Raw genomic sequence first — 23,891 nt, forward strand, 5'->3', positions numbered from 1 at the left:
TTCCTCCAGCTGTGCTCCGCCTTGCAGTGCCCGAGTAGGAAACAAGGAGGTGGAGTGGAAGGTTCCGTGAGAGCCAGAGGAAACAAGGCGTCCTTTTGGGGGTGTCATGGGGAGGAGGAAGAGAAGTGCACGACCCCCCCAACCCCTTCGAAGCTTCCGCCGCCTCAGCAGCCGACGAAGGGGTCGCCTATCGGGCCACTTCCGCAAAGCGGCCGCTGGGCATTCTGGGGCTTGTGGTTCTTCGTGTCGAAAAACCGGAAGCCGTTCCCCTGGAAGTCCCGGATGAGGAAGGCAGCGGCCCCGGGCGAAGCGGGGCCCGAAGAACAGCGGCGGCGGCGGCGGCGACAGCAGCAGCAGGAGTAGCAGCAGCTCCGGGCGGGAGACATGGACGAGGAAGAGGCGGGGGACGGATCGGTGAGGGTCACGGACCTGCCCCCGTTTCCGGTCTCTGAGCCCCCGACTTCCGGTGTCTCATAAATAAAGGACACCCTCCTCTCGCTCCCCCTCTTTATTTTATTTCTCTTCAATCGCGAAAAGAATATTTGGGCTGGGGGTGGGGAATGTTCTGGTGACCTTTGACCCCGCCCCCTCAGCCCCTCGTCTTTGGCCAGTGCGCATGCGCGGTGGGGCTTCCCCCTCTGCACCTGTTGGGCTCCTGCCTGTCGCTTTTTAAGCCGACGGCGCCCCTTTGGGCTGCAAAGAGGGAAAGCAGGGCAGAAACGCAGCTGGACGAGCCATCACGGGGAAGGCGGGCTGAATAGTAGTAGTAGTAGTAATAGTAATAATAATAATAATAATAATAATAACTAATAATAGTATTTTACATTATTTGCACCCTGCCCATCCGGCTGAGTCGCCCCAGGCCCTCGGGGAAGCTTATACAGCATATACAGAAACATAATGAACCATCAGACATTGCAGACTTCCCTCTCTTGGGCTGCGTTCTGGTGCCTCTAATCTGCCCCTTGAAAGCAGCCTTTTCCCTGGCTTTTTTCTGGCCCATGTAGGACCAGTCTGGATAGTTAGCCTTGGTGAAGACCTGATGTTTTCATCCCCAAAAAAGTTTTTGATTTGAGTTTCCATTGAAATGAGGCTGCATTTTAATGTTTTAATGTTGTATTTTAATCTTGTTTTTTAAGTTGTATTTCAATCAATTTGTTTTTATATTGGTTGTTAGCTACCCTGAGCCTGGTCTTGGCTGGGGAGGGAGGGGTATAAATAAAAAAAATTATTATTATTGTTATCATGGGCACCTGGTTGGCCACTGTGAGAACTCGATGGGTTCTTTTTGTTAGTTTCTGTTTGCCACTGTTCAGTGCTCTTGGAGTCACAGGACTCTGTTTACATTCCTGGGATTCCAGGCTGTTGGAAGTCTTACGGAAGACAGGAGACGGATGTGATGTTACTGTTTTCCTGTTCCTTTGTGTTTCAGTTGCTCTCTGCTCTCACAGAGAGAGGATGTATTTCTTTCTGTCTGTGTAGCTTAGTAATAAAGCATAGCATGTAGCCATAAATCTCATCAGTTCTGCTGCTTTGATTCTCTGTGTAATGGGGGAGGTGCCTGGAGCCTTATCAGAGGCTCAGGTCGTTAATTATCGTCTGAGGCGATTCCGAAGGACTCGACCGGAGGAGGGGTCACTCGGTCGAACGCAGATTCCGACATTTTTCTTGCGTCCTTAACTTTCCTTCCTCTGCCCTTCAGGGTCCGAGCGAGGAGGCCTTGCAGCTGAACCTCGGCGAGCTAGACCTGACCTCAGATGAGTTCATCCTGGATGAAGTGGACAGTAAGTTCTCTTCCTTCCCTCTCCTTCAGAGCTACTTGGGGTCATCCAGTCCCTGCAAGGCAGGCAGCACAGGTAGGAGACTGACCTTTGTTCAAGGGAGGGCTAGGAAACTGTTCCACCTCCTCCTGGAGAGGAAGCAGGGTTCAAAATCAGCGTTTTGTGACTGGCGCGGGTCCAATCGCGATCTCTGGGTTCCCGGTTGGCGACTGACATCTCCACCTGCCTGAGCCCTTCCTTAAGCAGGTCAGCAGATTTGGATCAAATCTATGCTTCCAGGTGCCATAAGAAAGCTGCAGAGATATCGCAGGATAGTGCGCACCCCGGAAATGATCTCTTTCAGCTTCTGCCTTCTGGAAGAAGGTCCAGGGTTATAAAGAGCAGGACTAGCCGCCTGAGAAACACTTTCTACCCAAATGCGATTTTGGTTTTAAACGCATTGTAAGGACTCTCTATGGGAGTATATTGTATTTAAAAATGGGGTATCAGAGTTTTTAGGGGGCTAACCAGGCTAGGATAGCAGGCTTGTTGGTTTTTGAATGTCTTATGTAGATTTTTCAGTTTTGTTGTTCCGTATGGGACAATGTCAATAAAGAGTATCGTATCGAAGAAGAGCTGATTTACTGCGTTTCGGATCCACCTTTTTCTCCAAGGAGTACATGGTGGTGCTGTGTTCTAAACTACTTATCCCCTTGGGCTTGCTGATCAGAAGGTTGGCAGTTCGAATCCCCGTGACAGGGTGAGCTCCTGTTGCTCGGTCCCTGCTCCTGCTCACCTAGCAGTTGGAAAGCACACCAGTGCAAGTACATAAATAGGTACCGCTGTGGCGGGAAGGTAAACGGTGTTTCCATGCACTCCGGTTTCCGTCATGGTGTCCCGTTGCGCCAGAAGTGGTTTAGTCATTCTGGCCACGTGACCTGGAAAGCTGTCTGTGGACAAACGCCGTCTCCCTAGCCTGAAAGCGAGATGAGCGCCACAACCCCATAGTCTCCTTTGACTTAACTGTCCAGGGCACCTTTACCTTCTTTGCCTTACATGGTTCACTCCCCTCCTCCTGTGAGGTAGGTGAAGAGACTGCACGACTGGCTCCCAGCTCACCCTGTGAGCTTCATCATGTCTGAGCGGGGATTTGAACCCTGATTTCCCAGATCCTAAACTGACACTCTAAACCGTGGGTAGACAAACTAAGGCCTGGGGGTTGGATCAGGCACAATCACCTTCTATCAGCATGTTTTTACAGGAGTAGAATGTGTCCTTTTATTTAAAATGCATCCCTGGGTTATTTGTGGGGCATAGGAATTCGTTCATTTCCCCCACCCTCCAAATTATAGTCTGCCCCCCCACAAGGTCTGAGGGACAATGGACCGGCCCCCTGCTGAAAAACGTCACTGACCCCTGCTCTAACCACTACACCCCACTGGCTTCCTAGAGTCCTTCCGCTGTGGGAATTAAGCAAGTTGATAAATACGGGGAAAGGCAAATGTCTCTTTGAGAAGGATCTGAAATATTTCCCTCGGAGCTTGACTTTTTTCTGGGTGGTTTCATTTGATGTTTTAACGGGTTGTAAACAGCGTTGAGATTTTCCCCCTTTAAAATATAAAGCAGCATTTTGGGGGGCAGCAGGGGTTTTTTTTGGGGGGGGGCTACCTGCCTTGAAAACAAGGGGAGTGTTTTCCTCCTGCTCATGCCCTGCTCTGAGTCATGACCAGTGGGAAAACCTTCCGTCTTGGCACGATTGCTCTGTCACTCCCCCATCAATTTTGGGGGAGAGAGGCAGAGCAGCTGTGTCCTGCCCCCCCCCCCCCGTCCTGACCTTGTTCTTTCTCTCCCCCCCCCCAGTTCACATCCAGGCCAACTTGGAAGATGCTCTGGTGCAGGAGGCGCTGAAGACGGTGAGAGGGGGGAGGCCTGCCAGGGCTGGGAGGTGGGGAAGGGACAGTGCTCCCCCCCAGGTGGTGACCCCTCCCCATTCCGTCCCGCAGGGGGTGGACCTGAGGCACTACTCCAAGCAGGTGGAGCTGGAGCTGCAGCACATCGAGAACGCCTCCATCAAGGACTGTATCCTCAGAAGCAGAAGGGTTGAACGGGGCACCCAGAGGTCCTCTAGCTGAACCCGTGCAAAGTGGAAAAGGCTCACCAGAGCCCAGGAACAGAGCTGGCTTGGCCTGGCTTTCTGCACGGGGGGCGGGGTCTGTGCAGTTTTGGGCGTGTACCCAAATGTTTGGGGGGGGTGGGCTTTCGTCGGCTGTCTCCTCCCAGCAGGCATTTCTCCTTAGTGGCCTCATCCAGACATCAAGGAGAGCAAGAACATTGCATCGCTCCACACGCAGATCACGGCCTGCGACGCCGTCCTGGAGGTGAGGAGGGTCCCCACCTGTAATAATAATAATAATAATAATAATAATAATAATAATAATAATAATAATAATAATAATTAATATATTTATTTATACCCCACCCTTCCTGGTTCAGAAAACTGGGCTCAGGGCGGCTAACAACAAATTTAAAACACTTAATTGATGCTACAGAAAACAGCATAAAATACGGTATAAAACGTGAAGAACAATAAATTCAGAATTCAAAAATCAATTTAGGGGGGAAATCCATCCAATGAACATTAGATAATCACCAGGGCTAACTGGCTAAATTAGTCCTATTTGGGCCAGCAAGGAGACCAGGGGAGAATTAGCTGTGGGATCCCAGAGCGGGTGATCTTCATTAAAGGGGAGAAGGAGGGAAGGAAGGGGAATAAAAGATCAGGCTAAGTTCAAATGGAAAGCCAGGCGGACTAGCTCTGTCTTACAGGCCCTGCAGAAGGAGGTTAAATCCTGTAGGGCCCTAGTCTCATGGGACAGAGCATTCTACCAGGTCAGAGCCATCACTGAGAAGGCCCTGGCCCTGGTGGAGGATAGTCTGACTTCCTTAGGGCCCGGGACCTCTAAATTACGATTATTCATGGACCTTAAGGTCCTCTGCGGGGCAGACCAGGAGAGGCGGTCCCGTCAATACGAGGGCCCTAAGCCACAAAGGGCTTTAAAGGTCAAAACCAGCACCTTAAAGGCACCTTAACTGTTTTTAATCTCATCCTGCCTGCCTTGGGAAGGGGAGAGGGAAAGTCACAAAGCTGTATTTCACCCAAGCGCCAGTGTGGGGTGTTGTGCTCTGCTCTCCCTCTTCACGATGCCCCGATCTCTGCGTGGCAACAAGACCCCACCCTGTTCTCACCAGATCACTGTGAGGCTCCTCCCTCCCAGAATCATAGGACTGCTGTTGGAAGGGACCCCCGGGGGTCATCTAGCCCAACCCCCTTTAACACAATAATCGCAGCTAAAGAATTTCCGATAGGTGGCCATCCATTACAGTCATACCTCTTTTTACGTTCGGCTCAGGTTACGTCTTTTCAGGTTGCGTTCCGTGGTGAACCGGAAGTACCTGAAAGGGTTACTTCTGGGTTTCGCCACTTGTGCACGCGCAGACACTCAAAATGGCGTCATGTGCAGAAGCGGTGAATCGCGGGACGCACAGACGAGGGTTGTGTTCTGCTCGTGTTGCGAATGGGGCTCTGGAACGGATCCCGTTCGCAACCAGAGGTACCACTGTATTATCTGTTATTAAGGTGTTTGTGTTTCTCATATTGCGATCCACCCTGAGGTCTGAGGGTGTAGGGTGATATGCAAAATTGATTGATGGATTAATAATATCGTCGCCATCGTCCAACCACTGCTTCAAAACCTCCAAGGAAGGAGAGTCTACTGCCTTCCATCCCACGGTCAAACAGATCTGGCTGTCAGAAAGTTCTTCCTGTTGCTTAGCTGGAATCTCTTTCGAAGCCACGGGTTCAAGTCCTGCCCTCCGAACAGCCCTTGATATATTGAAGATGGCTCTCTGGTGAGGCCCCCAACGGGGAAGTTCAGGGGCAGGCAGCCGTCTCCCACTGTCTTTGTCCTCCGCTGCCCACCTGCAGCTCCTCGTCGTTCCCAGAGGTAGACTTCTCCTGCGCGAGGAGGTTCTGCTTTAGGCATCCTGGCCGAGGGACATTCCCAGGGAGAGTGTCTGTCTCCTTACGTAGGTCTTGCCAGCGGGCAAGTGGAGACTCTGCTTCCTTCAGCCCTTTCTCCCTGAGCACAACCCCGCCTTTCCTTCCTCCCGCATGTTGCAGCGCATGGAGGCCATGCTGAGCTCCTTCCAGTCCGACCTGAGCAGCATCAGCTGTGAGATCCAGACCCTGCAGGAGCAGTCGGTGGCCATGAACGTCCGGCTGCGCAACCGCCAGGCCGTCCGGGGCCGCCTCTCCCAGCTGGTGGACGAGCTGGTGGTTCCCAACATCATGATCAGGTCAGTGGCGCAGGTGGAGGGCGGGAGAAGCGCCAGGCAAAACAAAGACTGAAAAGTGCATAAGCAGTATTCGCTGCTAGTCAGTCTTTCAGTGGGGCAGCAACGATGCACTCTGGAACTCCCTGCCACTTGAGTTTCAATCTCTTTTTTTAATCTTATTTTCAATTTTTGGGGGAGGAGTGGGTGGGAGACGGGAAGTCCTAAGGGTGAAGGTATGACACACACACACACCCTGCATTGTCCTCCCAGCACCATCCTGGAGTCGCCCGTGACGGACCAGGCCTTTCTGGAACAGCTTCATGAGCTGAACAACAAGATCAACGCTGTCAAGGAGCAGGCTTTCCGTGAGACCATGGCCTGTACGGACGTGACCGACATCCTGGACAAGCTGAAAGCCAAGGTGAGGGGTGAGGGGACCCCACCCCAGCTGAGCTCCCCCCCCCCATGACCCCCCATTCAGGGTTGGCACCTTGGTGAGTTGTCTCGTCAAACGCAGCCCCTGGCAGGTATCTTCTATCCATTGCTTGAAGGGTGGATTTTTTGTTCTTCCGGTTCATCAACGCCAGTCTTTTTGTTCCGTCAAAAGGACATGGAAAGTCCATCCATGCCGTCCACAGTATCCCTGTTGTGTTTTAAGATTTTTCTGATATTGTAAGTAACCCAGAACTGGTCTGTGACCGTAATAATAAAAATTAAATTCAATCATCCATGCCATCCCTTAGCTAGACGGGGATATAATTCAAAAGGTTTTTTTCCTCTGCAAACATAACATTATTCCTGTCCAGTTAATAATTTCTGTCACCCTGTCCCAAAAATTTACCAACGTGGGACATTGAACGAACGTCTTTTTTTTAAGAAGCGATGTCACAAGGGGAGCAGTTTCTTTTGTCCTTCCCAGAGTCTCCGCTTGGCTGTCATAGAGGCCAAGTTCCTGTTTTTATGTGCATTCTATGCCCACCTCTCTCCCTCCGGCTAAAACCTCTGTTGTTATTGCCGTATTTTTCGCTCTGTAAGACGCACCTGACCATAAGACGCACCTAGATTTTAGAGGAGGAAAGCCCTGTTTTGGGGGGGAGCAGCTCAAAGTTGCGCAGCTTCTTTTGCAAAGGGGATCATTTTTTGGAGGATCAGCTCAAAGTTGTTGAGTTTACTTTGCAAAGGGGGAAAAATCCTGTTTTTATGGATTCAGCTCACCGTTCTGCAGCTTCTTTAGGAAAGGAAAGGGAGCCGTTTCTACAGTTTCCTGACAGATAATCTAATCAGCCAGTCGCATGTCGCCGGGGAAACAAAGGGCTTCCGTCTGCAGAACATTCAGCCATGGAAGCCTGGGCAAGGGAGCCAGCGAGCTCCATAAGACGCACAGACATTTCCCCTTACTTTTTAGGAGGAAAAAAGTGTGTCCTATGGAGCGAAAAATACAGTGGTTATTAAATTTCTACCGTGCCCTTCGTGATTGACCTCATATGGGGAGAAGCTGTCCTCGCAGTCCTGAGCTTTTTAAGGCTTTATGGGTAAAAACCCACCCTATGAATCGGACCCAGAAACTACTTGGCAGCCAGTGCAGAATTTTTTTTAATGGGGAGCTGCTCCCTCCTCGCTCTGCGTTGCCCTGGAAGAAAGGCTGAGTCTGGGGGCTCTTCAGGACACAAGCCCCCCCGCCCTCAGTCCTCTTCCCTGACCTGCCCCCCTCTCTCCCGCTCCTGCCAGGCGGTGGCCAAGATCCGGGAATTCATCCTACAAAAGATCTACTCCTTCCGCAAGCCCATGACCAACTACCAGATCCCCCAGAATGCCCTGCTCAAGTACAGGTAGGCAAATGCGGCGCCCCTTCAGGAGTCTCCCAGCATTCCCTGCTGCTGGCTGGGCCAATAAGAGAGCAGCCTCCCACAATCCCCTGCTTACTTTCGTTTTCTGGCCACCCGCTGGGGACTGCAACTCCCAGCAGCCCTTGCTCAGCCTCATCAGAAACACCAGGCACCTGTGTGTGTTCGTGTGCCCTGCGTTACGACCACTTGCTATATTTTCTTATTTATTCCATTTGCGTAGCGCCCTTTCTCCAAAGATCCCAGGGCAGTGTGCAACTTTCAGAGCATCACTTTTAGAAAACACCTGAAGGCTTTATTATGCTTTATTCTGCTTCATTATTTGTTGGAAGCCGCCCAGAGTGCCTGGGGCAACCCAATCAGATGGGTGGGCTGCTGCTGCTGCTGCTGCTGCGACTGCTGCTGTTGTTGTTGTTTATTTTACACAGCATAGTAATAAGATCAGCACAGTAGTAGTCCCCCCTGACTTGCTCAAAGTGTTGGTGCTGACCTTGAAAGGCCTAAACAGCCTCAGTCCAGTATACCTGAAGGAGCGTCTCCACCCCCATCGTTCTGCCCAGATGCTGAGGTCCAGCGCCGGGGGCCTTCTGGCGGTTCCTTCACTGCGAGAAGCCAAGTTACAGGGAACCAGGCAAAGGGCCTTCTCGGTGGTGGCACCTGCCCTACCACCAGATGTCAAAGAGAACAACTACCAGACTTTTAGAAGACATCTGAAGTTTAGGGAAGCTTCTAATGTTTGATGCATTACTGTATTTAAATATTTTGTTGGAAGCTGCCCAGAGTGGCTGGGGAAACTCAGCCAGATGGGCGGGGTATTATTATTATTATTATTATTATTATTATTATTATTATTATTATTATTCAATGCCCAAAGACCTGGGAATGTTTTTGTCTGGCACCTAGAGACATGCAATGATGGTGCCACCACAGAAAAGGCCCCCTCTGGCATCATCCTGGCTCCTGAATTTCCCAGCATGCCTTGCTCAGGGCCAGGTCTGGAAGCGAAGTCTCCTCACTCGCCATGTCCCCCCCCCCCCTCTCTCTCTCTCTCCCCCCCGCCTTCTCTCTGCAGGTTCTTCTACCAGTTCCTCCTGGGCCACGAGCGCTCAGTGGCCAAAGAGGTCCGGGACGAGTATGTTGAGACCATGAGCAAAATCTACCTCAGCTACTTCAAGTCCTACACCAGCCGCCTCATGAAAGTGCAGGTGACTCTCCTTTGGATGACTCGTGCCACCAAAGAGTAGGAAAGGACCCCAAGGTCATCTAGTCCAACCCCCCTTGCAACGTGGGACTGTTTGTGGGGCTCAAAGCCACGACCCAGCGATTAAGAGCCTCATGCTCTGCCGACGGAACTACCTGCTCTTGTTTTTGCCATAAAGGAATTCTAAATCATATTTACAAAACGCTTTGGTAAAGATTCTGTGACGCGTCTGAAGAGCAGTGGTCATAAACAGAAAAACCAAATGTCAGATAAATAAACTGTGAAATGTGGGTTGCGCTCACTGAGCCTTGGGGACATAGCTTTTCCCTTTTCTTGTGAGGAATCCTATTCGGAATAAGGGAATTTCCCTTAAAAAAAGGGAAACGTTGACAGCTATGCTGGGGGGTCCTGTCCAACTCTGCAATTCCATGATTTTAAGTACGGTTGCCCAAGGGCTGGAATAACAAAGTCCAAGTTAAAAAGTAGGAATGAATGTTGCATTCACAAAAAGAGGTACCGTATTTTTCGCACCATAGGACGCACCGGACAATAGGACGCACCTTGTTTTAGAGGGGGGAGAAAAAATTCTTCCGCTCTCTGCCCAGCACCCCTTCAGTGAAGCGGCAGGAGGCGCTGCGCAGAGAGTGGGAGAATTTTCCCCCTCTTGTTTTCCCGCTCTAAAACAAGGTGCCCCTTAAGGTGCGTTCAGGCGGCTACCTTGGAAGCCTGGAGAGCGAGAGGGGTCGGTGCGCACCCACCCCTCTCGCTCTCCAGGCTTCAGGTTCCTTTCGACCTGCTCTTTGGGGCTGGCGGGGGGGAGGAGCCCACCACCAGCCCCAAAGAGCAGGTCAGGGAGCAGCGGAAAGGCGCAGCAGAGAGGCTGCTGCCATAGTCACGCATCACTTCTCCAGCTGGGAGAGAGTCACGGGGCTATGGCTTCTTTAGCCCCGCGCGCGCTCTACCAGCTGGAGAGGTGGCGCACGCCTATGGAGGCTCCTGCCATAGGCTGCATCACCTCTCCAGCCGGGAGAGGGTCACAGGGGGCTGCTTTAGCCCCGCGCCCGCTCTCCCGGTTGGAGAGGTGACGCGCGCCTATGGAGGCTCCTGCCATAGGCACGCGTCACCTCTCCAGCCGGGAGAGGGTCGCAGGGGGCTGATTTAGCCCCGCGCGGGCTCTCCCAGCTGGAGAGGGTCGCGGGGGGCTGCTTTAGCCCCGCGCGGGCTCTCCCGGCTGGAGAGGTGACGCGCGCCTATGGAGGCTCCTGCCATAGGCGCGCGTCACCTCTCCAGCCGGGAGAGGGTCGCAGGGGGCTGATTTAGCTCCGCGCGCGCTCTCCCGGTTGGAGAGGTGACGCGCGCCTATGGAGGCTCCTGCCATAGGCGCGCGTCACCTCTCCAGCCGGGAGAGGGTCGCAGGGGGCTGATTTAGCTCCGCGCGCGCTCTCCCAGTTGGAGAGGTGACGCGCGCCTATGGAGGCTCCTGCCATAGGTGCGCGTCACCTCTCCAGCCGGGAGAGGGTTGCGGGGGGGGGGCTGCTTTAGCCCCGTGCGCGCTCTCCCGGCTGGAGAGGTGACACGCGGCTATAGAGGCTCCTGCCATAGCCCCGCGTTACCTCTCCAGCCGGGAGAGGGTCGCCGGGCTATGGCGTCTTCGCTCCATAGGACGCACACATTTCCCCATCATTTTTGAAGGGGAAAAAGTGCGTCCTATAGAGCGAAAAATACGGTAATATCAGTGTTACCTGATGATCGAGTCTAGTTCCAGGTTTTCCAGGCTCATCTGGAAAACGTGCATGCCGTAAAGGAATGCCAGATCACGTAAAACGTGCTTGGAGGTGCCAGTCCTCATGGAAATCTCAAATTACACATCATTTCCTCCATTGTTTCAGTATCCCTAGTGAGTGGCGTAAGGTTTCGAGGTGCTTCCCAGCCAACTGCAATTAATATTTGAGCTGGCAAGATTACAAGATTGCTAAATATACCTATGCTGGTCTCATCAAAAGTATTTTGTGTTAATTTCGGATGACAGCCGCCTGTCCATTCCTTCAAACGCCTTCTCTCTCTCTTTCTCCCTGCCCACAGTACGAAGAAGTGGCTGAGAAGGACGACCTCATGGGGGTAGAGGACACGGCCAAGAAGGATATCCTTTTTGCGGGGGGGGGGGCGACACTCGCACTGAAGGGGCAGAAAAGCAGGACCAGCCCTGCCCCTTTCCCAGCCTGGCCCCTGAAAACGGGGTTGGAATAGATGACCTTTGGGGTCCCCCTCCAGTTGGGCTGGCTGCCAAACGGGAGCCTCCTTGAACATTTCCCTCTTGTGAGGGGCTTGGATCCTGAGCAGAACTCTCATTATCGTCTATTAAATTCATCAGTCACAATTTTTTGCCATTGCAGCTCAGAAAAAGCCACAGGTGCGCACATTAAAACTGGGCAGGGACTGCATTTGAAACAGCCCACCTGCTCCCAAAGGCCACCATTGGCAGCCAAAGACCTGGCTAGGAATGAAATAATAATAATAATAATAATAATAATAATAATAATAATAATAACAATAGTAAATTAATTATATGCACCACCCATCTGACTAGGTTGCCCTAGCCACTCTGGGCAGCTTGAGGAGATGTAGTGATGGCACCAGGTGAGCCTCCCAGGGAGAGATTTCCACTAGTGGGGAGCCACCACCAAGAAGGCCCTGTTCCTGTGCTCCTTTGGGGGGGCACGCACAAGGTCTTGGTGGGGTCTGCCTCCCTGGGCACGTTTCTCCCTTGACTCTCCTTGCTGCCGCCACGCTTTTTCTCAAAGCCGCCCCTTCGGAACCGCAACACCATTTTCACGCTGGGGAACCGGGGCAGCGTCATTGGGGGGGCCGAGCTGGAGGGCCCCATCATCGTCCCCCACTCTGCCCAGAAGAGCGACGTCCGGGTGAGTCCCCCTCTTTTAACCCCCTCCTTTCTGGCTCCCCCTTTGGGACTGGGCCCTATGAAAAACATCTAAATATTAGGGATTCTTGGAGCAGCTGTTTTTCACCACTTTTGAGCATAGCTGCCAACGTTTCCCTTTTTTAAAGGGAAATTCCTTTATTCCGAATAGGATTCCTCGCAAGAAAAGGGAAAAGTTGACAGCTATGCTTTTGAGGCTTATCATCATCATTATTCAGTAAATTTGTATACTGCCCTTTATCCATAGATCTCAGGGCGGTTCACAACGTAAATGCTCTGAAGCCCTCCAATGGGAGGGAGTTCCACAGGTTACGTCCTTTTAATCGGTACCGATTCCACCAGCTCCAGAGTTAGCTCTCCTCCAAGCTGGGCAGGATTTTACAGACTCCAATTGTGTCGCCTTCCCCCAACCCTACAAGTCCCTTTTCGTGGGCTTCTTCCCAATTGGGGACATCGGTTGAGGACAGGCCAGATCCGGCAGCCGGCTCCTCCTCCTTATGGAGCCTCCAGCCCAGAGGCAGTCTACCTGGTTTCCCAGGTTCATTTGGCCCTCGCGAGAAAAGGCCCCTGGCCTGACCTAGCTGTCTTCTTGGAGAAGGAGTAGATTGGGGTGCCAGGCGTCTTCCCCTTGGGGTGCAGAGAAGGTCTGCCTGCTGCTCTCCTGGTCCTGATCCTGACCCCCTTCTCCCCCCCCCCAGTACCCCTTTGAGTCCCTCTTCCGCAGCCAGCACTTTGCCCTCCTGGACAACAGCTGCCGCGAATACCTCTTCCTCTGCGACTTCTTCCTGGTGACAGGGACCCCTGCCCTGGACCTCTTCAACGCCGTCATGGGGAAGACGCTTACCATGTTCCTCGTGAGTAGGGGTGCCGGGGGGGGGGAGGCTGCCAGTGATGGAGGAAGGAAAGGGACACCCCCTTCACGTTCCCTTTTCCCGCCTCCCCGAAGCATACGCTTCCAAGGAGCGTGACTTTGGAACTCCCTCCCTCTTGATACACAGTGGGCGACTTCCCTGTGTGTTTTTCGGTGCTGGCTGAAAACATTTGGGTTTGTCTGTGCAAAGAGTGGCTGGGGGAACTTTTTATTTGATTGGTATGTTATAACTGAAGTTAATTAATCTTATAATTGAAGTTAATTAATCTTATAATTCGGATGCAGGTGGCGCTGTGGGTTAAACCACAGAACCTAGGGCTTGCCAATCAGAGGTTGCCTGCTCCTGCCAACCTAGCAGTTCGAAAGCGCATCAAAGTGCAAGTAGATAAATAGGTACCGCTCTGGTGGGAAGTAAACGGCATTTCTGTGCGCTGCTCTGGTTTGCCAGAAGCAGCTTAGTCATGCTGGCCACATGACCCGGAAGCTGTACGCCGGCTCCCTCAGCCACTAAAGCAAGATGAGCGCCGCAACCCCAGAGTCGGCCACGACTGGACCTAATGGTCAGGGCTCCCTTTACCTTTACCTTTAATCTTATAATTGAAGTTAATTAAATTTTTTTGTAAACTTTAAAGTGGGTTTTTTAAAAACACACACACACACAAACAGACCATCAGGCAGCGTATAAATTTGTTGAAACAAATGACTAAATTGTTGATTTGCCCTTTGCGTTTGTCTCTCACTCTCCCCCCCCCCCAAAAAAACCAACAACAACGGCAGAAGCACATGGACGCTTACGTGAGCGACTGCTACGACAGCATCGCCGTCTTCCTCAGCATCCATATCGTCCTCCGCTTCAAAGCCATCATGGCCAAACGAAACGTCCCCGCCATTGACAAGTGAGTGGGGAAGGGGCCCCTTCCCAGGGGTGGGGGTCATAGCTGTCAACTCTCAGATTTGAAAATAAGGCATCAGCAGCCTCACCTGTCCCGGGGACAGCCTACGGGAAATCTAACAATCCGGGGTAGCAATGGGAAGCGGCGCTGGAATAAGGGAATTTCCCGCAAAAAAAGGGAAGGTTGACAGCTATTGCGGGGGGGGGGTCATCCAGTCCAATCCAGTTCAGGGATCTCAGCTCAAAAGATCCCTGGCAGACGGCTGAGCACCTCTTCTCCATCACCTCCTGCTCGACTGCTCCCCCAGCAGAGCAGGATTCCCCCTGGACCCGCCTGACAACGGAAGTCTTTCTTCCAGCCTTTCTCTCCTGCCGGGTTGAGGGCGATCTTCCCCCTGGCCAGCTGGACACTTCTGGTGTCCAGCTTTGAGGCCGTCCTAAGGCGCTATCTCCATCAAATATAAATATTAAGCGAGGAATCCTGTCCGCCCGCTCTCCCCTGCTCCCCGCCCGGACATGCAGGTATTGGGACACGCTCCTGGAGATGCTGTGGCCGCGCTTTGAGCACATCCTGGAGCTGAACATTCAGAGCATCCAGAACACCGACCCCCAGAAGCTGGGCTTCCTCGACACCCGGCCCCACTACGTAAGTCTGGGGAGGGGGCCCCACACCATTCGAATCCCTTCCGAGGGAATCGGGAACGAGGGATATAGCCCAGGGTTAGGTTTGTTCTTGGGCTTGCTTTTAGTATGTGTTTTGCGTCTTGTGTATATCAATCTCTGGCAGACAAGCAGCTTGATAAGCAGTAATGACTCCCCGTCAGTTTTATGTACGTTTATTTGCAAGAAAAGCGCATCCAGAGCACGGCTTTCTGCTTGCTCTCATTAACGACAGTTGATCATTCTGAATCATCGTCCCTCCCCCAACACGAAGCATGCCAAAATCCGGCTTTTCTTCCTCTTCCCTTCTGTTGCTCTCTGAGCTTCTCCCGCCTCCTAGTACAGGGACTGATCGGCTGGTCTGCCAACTCCCCACTCCCAGAAGACACAGTCTCGGACTCTGGCTTATCTCCTGGCTGCCTGGCAACGCTCTGGCCACCTTCCAACTCTCCCTCTCCTTGAGAGCTAAAAGTGTCTTCCCTGGGAAGGAGGGGGGCCGGGCTGCCCTTTCCAGACTCTGACAGCCAGCTCTCATCTGCAGAGTCAGCCCCTTGCTCGCTCAGCTCAATTTCAGAGGCCGACTCTTCCGCTGCACTCGGGGGGGGGGGGGGCATGTTCCTGACATTGTGTTTTTATGCTGCAAGCTGCCCTGAGACCTTCAGATGAAGGGGGTGGTATACCAATGTAATAATCATAATAACAATAACAAGAGTGCCATGTGAGGCTTCCCTCCTGACTGTTCAGAGCCTGGCCATGGGAAGAGCGAACCCGGAGGATGCCGGGCGGTTTGGTTTTATCTTCCTTAAAAGTTCTGTTTTTGTTTGTCGACAGCATTTTGGCCAACCCAAAAGAGGCTCCCGCAATGTGGCTTCAAAATGCCTTAGAGGTGGTGAAGGCAGCCCCTGCGCACACACACACAAAACTCAGGCTCACATCTCCAGTACACGACACAAAAGGAAAAAGGGCTGCGGGGGGATGAGGGGAAAGCAAGCTCAGGCGCCAACTTGCAGCCCCCTCAAAGTTGCTGGGCCTTGCCATTGCCCCTTCCCCACGAGCTTACCTGCAAACCGCCCCCCCCCCCAATATTTTATTCAAGTTGCCATCCCTGGTCCTCTCTCTCTCTCTCCCTTTCATGGAACTGGAAAAGGCTTCCATCTCTGGGTGGGAGTTGAGGGAAAAGCCTGACAGAGCTGCTCTGGGGTACACATTCCCCCCCCCCCGAAGCATGCTCAGCTCCTAACACTCTCCCTCCACCCCCAGATCACCCGGCGGTACGCAGAGTTCTCCTCAGCCATTGTCAGCATCAATCAGACATTCCCCCACGACCGGACGCTGACTCTGCTGGGGCAGTTGCAGGTAAGGTGGGGGCTAATTTAGTCATCATTACTTGTATTTAGAGCATTTGCACCCCACTCTCCGAGAAAGGGACTTGGGTTCAATCAGAACGAGACACGTAGGCTCTCAGTCTTAAAAAGGAAAAGGAAAACAGCAACAGCATGCAAGGGAAAAGGTACAGGGAGGGAAGAGGAAAAACTAAAACTCAGGCAGGAGCATGTAAACAGGTGTCCCTGTTGGCGTATGCTGGCTTATGGCTCCCTGGCAAATGGGGGCCTTCAGAGGGCCCCCCCACCCTGTGATGCTGTTGCTTCTTTTTTGGAGGGGGAACCATTTGAAGCACCCACCCCCTTTCTCTCTCTCTCTCTCTCTCTCTCTCTCTCTCTCTGTCTCTTCCAGACGGAGGTGGAGAACTTCGTCCTGCGGGTGGCGGCCGAGTTTTCCTCGCGCAAAGAGCAGCTCATCTTTCTCATCAACAACTACGACATGATGCTGGGCGTCCTCATGGTAAGGGGTGGGTCCCGGGGAGCTGGGCTCCTGAGCCCCTGCACTTGGGAGGCCGGAGGCCGAGATCTCCCAGCCCTGGGGGGTCTCCGGTTGACGCGCAGCCAGGCAGCCAGGGTTTCATTTCCTGCTCCCGGCGGTTGGACGATGAGAAGCCTTGGCTCCTTTTTTCCTCCTGTCCTGAATTAGGCTGTTGAAACCAAGAGAGCTTGAGAACATGGAGCCATAGACTCTCAGGGCTGGAAAGGGACCCCCAGCGGCCATCTAGCCAATGATTTATTAAATTTACGTACCGCCCTTTATCCAGGGACCGCAGTGCGGTTTGCAGCATAGGACACAAAATACGAAGGGTGTGTATACATATAAACTGCCCTGGCATGCCTTTTTATAATTGACCTCACCTACAAAGGGGGATTGTTGGGTTGATATTTATAATTATAATTTATTTATGCCCCGCCTTTTCCCCCTGACAGGGATTCAAGGTGGCTTACAGATAAATTATGCATTTTGTGTTTTTTACATTGTGATTTTATGTTGTGAGATCTATGGGCATTGGCCATTATACAAACAAACTAAACAAAGGTGCTCTCCTCCATCGTCTCCCAAGACAGACAGATGCCAACCACTGTCATTGAATATATATACAGTGGACGCTCGGGTTGCGGACGTGATCCGCGCGGAATGCATGTTCGCAACCTGCAGAGTTCACAACCCGCGTCTGCGCACGCGTGGGTTGCGATTCGGCACTTCTGCGCATGCGCAAAGGGCAATTTAGCGCTTCTGCGCATGTGCAAGTGCCGAAACCTGGAAGTAACCCGTTCTGGTACTTCTGGGTTTGGCGTGGTGCGCAACCCAAAATCATGCAACCTGAAGTGTCTGTAGCCTGAGGTACGACTGTGTGTGTGTGTGTGTGTGTGTGTGTGTGTGTGTGTGTGTGTATATATATATATATATGCAGGTTTTGGTGTCCTCGGGTGTCTTCCCGTGTAAAAGTTGGGGTGTCTAGGCGACGTTTCGACGAGGTCTCACTCGTCATCTTCAGGCTGAAGATGACGAGTGAGACCTTGTCGAAACGTCGCCTAGACACCCCAACTTTTACACGGGAAGACACCCGAGGACACCAAAACCTGCATTCCTGTACCCGTGAAAATCTACGAAAGCAAATATATATATATATATATATATATATATGGCGGTATACAAATTTGATTAACGTTAGCGTGGCAAAGGTGAAAGAGATCCACCATTCTGCTCCTGAGCCTCCAATCTGCCCCCTTGGCAGACCCAAGGGGGGGGGAGGGAAAAGCAGGAGCAGGTCATGTGGGGCAGACGTCTGCCCCCTCCCTGCCCTGGCGGAGAGAGGAAGGCCTGGCTCTGCTTGCGAGGGGAGGGGGCAGGGGTAGCAAAGGCCCCTTTCCCCCTGCCCCACTCTGACGCCCCTCTTCCCACCTTCCCAGGAGCGAGCGGTGGAGGAGAGCAAGGAGGTGGAGGGATTCCAGCAGCTCCTGAATGCTCGGACGCAGGTAAGCAAACGAAGTGCGTGGAGGGAGCTGCGCCCAAGGAGGGCGCAGTTGCACCCATACCTGTGCCCCCTCTCCTGGGTTCTGTGGGTGGGAGATGAGTTTGAGGCAGGCTCCAGGAAGGCCCTGTGCTGCTGGCTTCAGCCGTGGAGCCAGGCCGCAGTTTCCTCTCCCCGTCCTTTGGGGGGTTTGGCCCTCCTTCCAACATGAGGGCTAGGAACTTGAAGCCGATGCAGCTCGCCACTGATAATTTATCAGCTGCCCTTGTGGGCAGGGGTAGTCCCTCGGGGGTGGGGAGGACATGTCCTGCTCCTTTGGGGGTAAAGGTAAAGGGACCCCTGACCATTAGGTCCAGTCGCGGACGACTCTGGGGTTGCGACACTCATCTCGCTTTACTGGCCGAGGGAGCCAGCATACAGCTTCCGGGTCATGTGGCCAGCATGACAAAGCCGCTTCTGGCGAACCAGAGCAGCGCACGGAAACGCCGTATACCTTCCCGCCGGAGCGGTACCTATTTATCTACTTGCACTTTGACGTGCTTTCAAACATCTAGGTTGGCAGGAGCAGGGACCGAGCGACGGAAGCTCACCCCGTCACAGGGATTCAAACCGCTTATCCTTCTGATCGGCAAGTCCTAGGCTCTGTGGTTTAACCCACAGTGCCACCCGCGTCCCTCCTTTGGGAGTACTTTGTCCCTATCCTGCACTTGGCACTCGCCTGTGGCTCTCACCACAGCAGCCACAACCTAGCCACAACAGCAGCCACAACCTAGGGAACGGCTTTGACTGGCCAGCTGAGTCACCGCAGGAGAGGCTTTGGACTTCATTCCATTGCCAAAGACACACCTGAGGTCCCGGTTCTAGAAACGAGGGGAAGCCCTTTCAAAAGGCGCTGAAAGCGCATGAATGGGGTGGCCATAGGGGGAGCTTGGTCCCCGAGACGCCTGTAGGGCTGGGAGGGCATTTGAGCTTCCCAGAAATTCCAGTGGGGCTCTCCAACGGGGAGCCAGTTGTGATCTGGGTCCCTCCGCAACGGTTCTCCACCTGTGGGTCCCCAGATGTTGTTGGACTACAACTCCCATCATCCCTGAGCTCTGGCCTTTCTAGCTAGGGGTGATGGGAGTTGTAGTTCAACAACATCTGGGGACCCACAGGTGGAGAAAGGCTACTCCAGAGGTTCGCGGACTCCGGCTCCCATCACCCCCTGCGTTGCACACCCTCGTTTTCCGGGTGCTTCTGGGAGGTGGAGTCTAGCAAACGGAGGGCGGCTCCGCTGGGGGTCTCTTCCATCCTTCCTTCTCCCTCTCTCTCCCCTGCCCCTTTCTCCTTTGCAGGAGTTCATTGAGGAGCTCCTGGCGCCCGGTTTTGGGGGGATGATTGCCTTCGTGAAGGAGGCGGAGGCGCTGGCAGAACGAGGCCAGATGGAGAGGCTGCGCGGGGAGGAAGGTGAGGGGCCTGGCAGGAGCGGAGAAGCAAGGAGGCAGGAAACCGAGAGTTGGGACCCTGAGGGTCATCCAGCCCAACCCCCTGCAGTGCAGGGAATATTTTGCCCAAGGTGGGACTTGTACCCGTGGCCAGGGTGGATAAACAAACAATTTAAAAATAAATTAAAAATCGGATTTTTTAAAAAATTAAAACTTTCTTTTTATTTAAATTGGATTTTTAAAATAAAATTCTTTGGAGGAAAAAATCTTTCTAAATATAGTTTTCTATTTAAGTTGCATTAATGTCCAAAGGCTATTCATCAGGAAACAAGGATTTGTTTTAAGTTTTTCATGTGTGCTAAAACTCAATCTAAGGTGTTGTTGTTTTTTTAAAAAAAGGTTTAACCACATCAGTTGACAAACTATAATGCTATAATGTCATTGTTTCAGTTAAATAAATTGGTAAGGAAATGATTATTTTTCTCCTTCCAACAAAGTACAGCAGAAAAATTGTCCATATATAAACAGTTAATTTACTAAACCTCACAATGATGTCATTATTATCGGCCTCTGTATTTCTAATAGTATAACCAAATCAGTAATTTTTTATATGACTGTAAAAACGACTCCAGAAATTTATTATTCCAAAAAGGAAACCTTCGTCTGGTTGTAAATATTAAGATTATACCAGCAAGAATAAGTCTTTCTGTAAAAAAGAAAAGAAAAAAGATTTAAATCAAGTCTAGTGATTTAAATCGTGATTTGAATCGATTTGATTTAGAACATGGGTAGGCAAACTAAGACCCGGGGGCCGGATCCGGCCCAATCACCTTCTAAATCCGGCCCGCGGACAGTCCGGGAATCAGTGTGTTTTTACATGAGTAGAATGTGTGCTTTTATTTAAAATGCATCTCTGGGTTATTTGTGGGGCATAGGAATTGGTTCATTCCTCCCCCCCAAAAAAAAATAATTTAGTCCGGCCCCCCACAAGGTCTGAGGGACAGTGGACCGGCCCCCTGCTGAAAAAGTTTCCTGATTTAGATCAAATCCACCCTGCCCACGGCCCTGAGGCGAAGAGTCTCATTTGCTACCGATGATTTATGGAGTCGTAGGGACGGAAGTGGGTTCGCCAAAGGTCATCCAGCCCAACCCCGCCTCCTCCGTGCAATGCAGAAGTTGGTGTGCACCTGACCTCTGCTTCAAAAACCTCCCGGAGGAGGAAAGTCCCTCTTCAATGCCCCCCACCCAGATCTCCCCCCTTCCCCTCTCAGCCCGGGTGACGCAGCTGGTGCGCGGCTTCGCGGGGACCTGGAAGGCGGCGGTGGAGGCTCTCAGCCAGGACGTGATGCGCTCCTTCACCAACTTCAAGAACGGCACCACCATCATCCAGGTGGGCCCCGTGGGCACGGAAGGGTTAATGGGTGCCGTGGGGGGGGGGGAGGGGGCAGCCCCTTGGCTTGTGGGAGCCCCACCCTGAGCAATTTCAGGAAGAGCCTGGTGTGACTTGACATTTCCATCCCCCCAAAAAGTTTCTGATTTGAGTTTCCGTTGAAATGAGGCTGTGTTTTAATGTTGTATTTTAATCTTGCTTTTAAGTTTCAATCCATTTGTTTTTGTATCGGGTGTTAGCCGCCCTGAGCCCGGTCTAGGCTGGGGAGGGTGGGGTATAATTAAAATTTATTATTATTATTGTGTGTATTATTGCAGCATCCAGGTTTTCCCCTAAATCCGCCCCCCCCCAAGGAAACGGGGCAGGTTTTGGCTGAGGTCCCCCTGTTGCAGATCCCAGAAATCATCTTTAAACCCCCCCAGGCTCTCTCCCCACCCAATTTCAAATGGTTCTTTCAAACACCCCTCTCCAAAAAACCCCAGCTGCTTCCTGCTTGTAGAATCCCAAGGGACCCCCAGAGGTCATCCAGCCCAACCCCCCATCGCAGCGCTTAGCACAGGGGGTTTATTTCTTGCTGGTGGGGGGCTCTCTGCTGTGCCCTTGTGTGTTCTCTGGGGGTGGGGTGCCTGTGACCTTCTCCCCACCCCGTGTCTCTTATCTCACCCCCCTGACCCCCCTCTCTCTCCCCACAGGGGGCCCTGACGCAGCTGATCCAGTATTACCACCGCTTCCACAAGGTCATGGCGCTGCCCCCCCTCAAAGCCCTCCCCGTCCGCTCCGAGCTCATCAACATCCACCACCTGATGGTCGAAGTCAAGAAGCACAAGCCCAATTTCTGAGCTGGGGGGGGGCGGTTGGTTTTGTGCATGGCGAGTTGTGGTTTTTTTTGGGGGGAGGCCATATCACTGCTTCCCACCCCCTCCGTGATCTCCACGGGGTGGGGGGCAGCCCTGTTTTGGGACCGCGTCTCCCGTTTGTCCCTTCGTCTTGCTTTGTACAGTGGAAATAAATTCTCTAGCGACTCACGCCTGCGATCATTTGCCTCATTGCCCATAGGGGAAAAAGGGAGCAGCGAAGTTTATTTCTGTGCCAGAGAGTCACAGCGCTGGAAGGGGGCCTGGGGGTCATCTAGCCCAACCCCGAGAGGGGGAGGCGTGTTTGTGTGAGGAGGATGAGGACATGATAGTCTCCTGGATCAGGCCCATACAGTTCAGCCTCCTGTTCTCGCAGTAACCAATAGAAAAAAGACCGTCACAAAACCGAGAAATTGCGCAAAACAAATGAAATACCGTGAAAATCCTTGAAACAAGAAGTAGTCGACTAGAAATATTATCTTGTGGAAATAAACTAAGTAATAAAAATCAAAAAGATTAAGGGAAAAAAACCTAAGAATTGAACAAAGCCTTAATGGGATGCCCGCTACAAACCTCGTTTCACTGAACTATTCGGTTTCCTCAGAAGGAAATAGAAACATCACAAACTTTAAATGACCAAAATTCAAAAAGAGGGGTAGAAACCCCCGCAATTCTGAAGTGTTATAATCCTGGCTCGACCGAGGTAAAGCAAAACGCAGTAATAAAGGATTAAGGACTCAAAGGTACAGTTTCTAATACTGAATTTACAAAAAAGGGGTTTGAACACCTAAATGGCAAGTTTTAGACAAAACCCAGCTTGAAGAAAGCAAAGCACAGTAATAAAGGGTTGAGTGTGAAAATTCTAGTGCTGCTTTTACAAAAAGGTTTAAAAACCAAAATGGCACAAATTCAAAGAAAGGAATACATGAGGAGCTGTTTTAGATTTTAAACAAATGCAAGAGCAGGGCTGAAAGGCTCCCATGGTCTAGATGTTACTGCTGATGTTAAAGACTGAATCATAGAATTATAGAGTTGGAAGAGACCACAAGGGCCATCGAGTCCAACCCCCTGCCAAGCAGGAAACACCATCAGAGCACTCCTGACATATGGTTGTCAAGCCTCTGCTTAAAGACCTCCAAAGAAGGAGACTCCACCACACTCCTGGGCAGCAAATTCCACTGTCAAACAGCTCTGACTGTCAGGAAGTTCTTCCTAATGTTTAGGTGGAATCTTCTTTCTTGCAGTTTGGATCCATTGCTCCGTGTCCGCTTCTCTGGAGCAGCAGAAAACAACCTTTCTCCCTCCTCTATGTGACATCCTTTTATATATTGGAACATGGCTATCATATCACCCCTTAACCTCCTCTTCTCCAGGCTAAACATGCCCAGCTCCCTTAGCCGTTCCTCATAAGGCATCGTTTCCAGGCCTTTGACCATTTTGGTTGCCCTCCTCTGGACACGTTCCAGTTTGTCAGTGTCCTTCTTGAATTGTGGTGCCCAGAACTGGACACAGTACTCCAGGTGAGGTCTGACCAGAGCAGAATACAGTGGCACTATTACTTCCCTTGATCTAGATGCTATACTCCTATTGATGCAGCCCAGAATTGCATTGGCTTTTTTAGCTGCCGCGTCACACTGTTGGCTCATGTCAAGTTTGTGGTCAACCAAGACTCCTAGATCCTTTTCACATGTACTGCTCTCAAGCCAGGTGTCACCCATCTTGTATTTGTGCCTCTCATTTGTGCCTTTCTGATTTGTATTATTTAGTTTATTTCCACAAGAAATAATGTTTCTAGTCGATTACTTCTCGTTTCAGGGATTTTCACGGTGTTTGTTTTGTGCCGCTCCTGCTCTCACAGTGGCCACCCAGACCCCTGCAATCTGCCCTGAGATCGTGTGATAAAATAAATTCCTATCATGGGAAGCCAGCGAGCAGGATTCGAAAACAAGACCCCTCTCCCTCTGCTGTGGTTTCCAGCAACCGATATTCGGAAGCATTTGCTGCCTCTACTGGGACTCTTAGCCATCCAAGTTGGTCACTTCGACTTGTGGCAAGAGGTTCCGCAGGTTAACAGTGCCTAAGTCCTTTTTATCTGTCCCGAATCTCCCAGCCTTCATCTTCCTTGCTTGCCCACCGGTTCGCTGGATCCAGAGGCTGGTTGTTGTGAAGCGTTAGGAATCAAGGTCCCCCCTCCCTGCCCCACAGAGACCCCTGGGGGGGTCGCCTCCCTCGAACCCCCTGCAGAAGGCTTTAGTTGACCCTCAACCAGGAGGCTGCATTATTTGCACATTGGGGCGTACGAAAGCGAAACTCCCAACGGACGGGCAAAGGCGAGGAAATAATAACGGAGGCAAAGAAAGCAGC

The 23,891-nt window shown here is 51.9% G+C and overlaps 1 protein-coding gene across 1 annotated transcript; it reads left to right on the top strand.

The window, feature by feature from the left end:
- Positions 1-16: 16 nt before the first annotated feature.
- VPS52 (VPS52 subunit of GARP complex) lies at positions 17-21,698 on the top strand. The gene is made up of 20 exons (XM_083491920.1): positions 17-414; positions 1,703-1,784; positions 3,621-3,673; positions 3,764-3,839; positions 4,071-4,138; positions 5,941-6,116; positions 6,366-6,516; positions 7,824-7,924; positions 9,012-9,144; positions 11,223-11,280; positions 11,928-12,061; positions 12,777-12,932; positions 13,727-13,845; positions 14,364-14,487; positions 15,762-15,857; positions 16,236-16,343; positions 17,798-17,863; positions 19,194-19,305; positions 20,555-20,673; positions 21,366-21,698. Exons 1-20 carry the CDS (start codon positions 385-387, stop codon positions 21,510-21,512), a joined length of 2,109 nt encoding a protein of 702 aa, XP_083348046.1. The 5' UTR covers positions 17-384; the 3' UTR covers positions 21,513-21,698.
- Positions 21,699-23,891: the final 2,193 nt, after the last annotated feature.

The sequence above is a fragment of the Podarcis liolepis genome (assembly GCF_965112155.1).
Source record: "Podarcis liolepis genome assembly, chromosome: 2".
Classification (NCBI taxonomy): domain Eukaryota; kingdom Metazoa; phylum Chordata; class Lepidosauria; order Squamata; family Lacertidae; genus Podarcis; species Podarcis liolepis.

What these genes read in the sequence shown, in the direction of transcription:
- VPS52 (XM_083491920.1), top strand. Translation starts at nt 385, where the DNA reads ATGGACGAGGAAGAGGCGGGGGACGGATCG. An exon ending in TCCTGAATGCTCGGACGCAG is followed by an intron (nt 17,864 to 19,193) that starts GTAAGCAAACGA and finishes TCTCCTTTGCAG; the next exon opens with GAGTTCATTGAGGAGCTCCT. An exon ending in ACGGCACCACCATCATCCAG is followed by an intron (nt 20,674 to 21,365) that starts GTGGGCCCCGTG and finishes CTCTCCCCACAG; the next exon opens with GGGGCCCTGACGCAGCTGAT.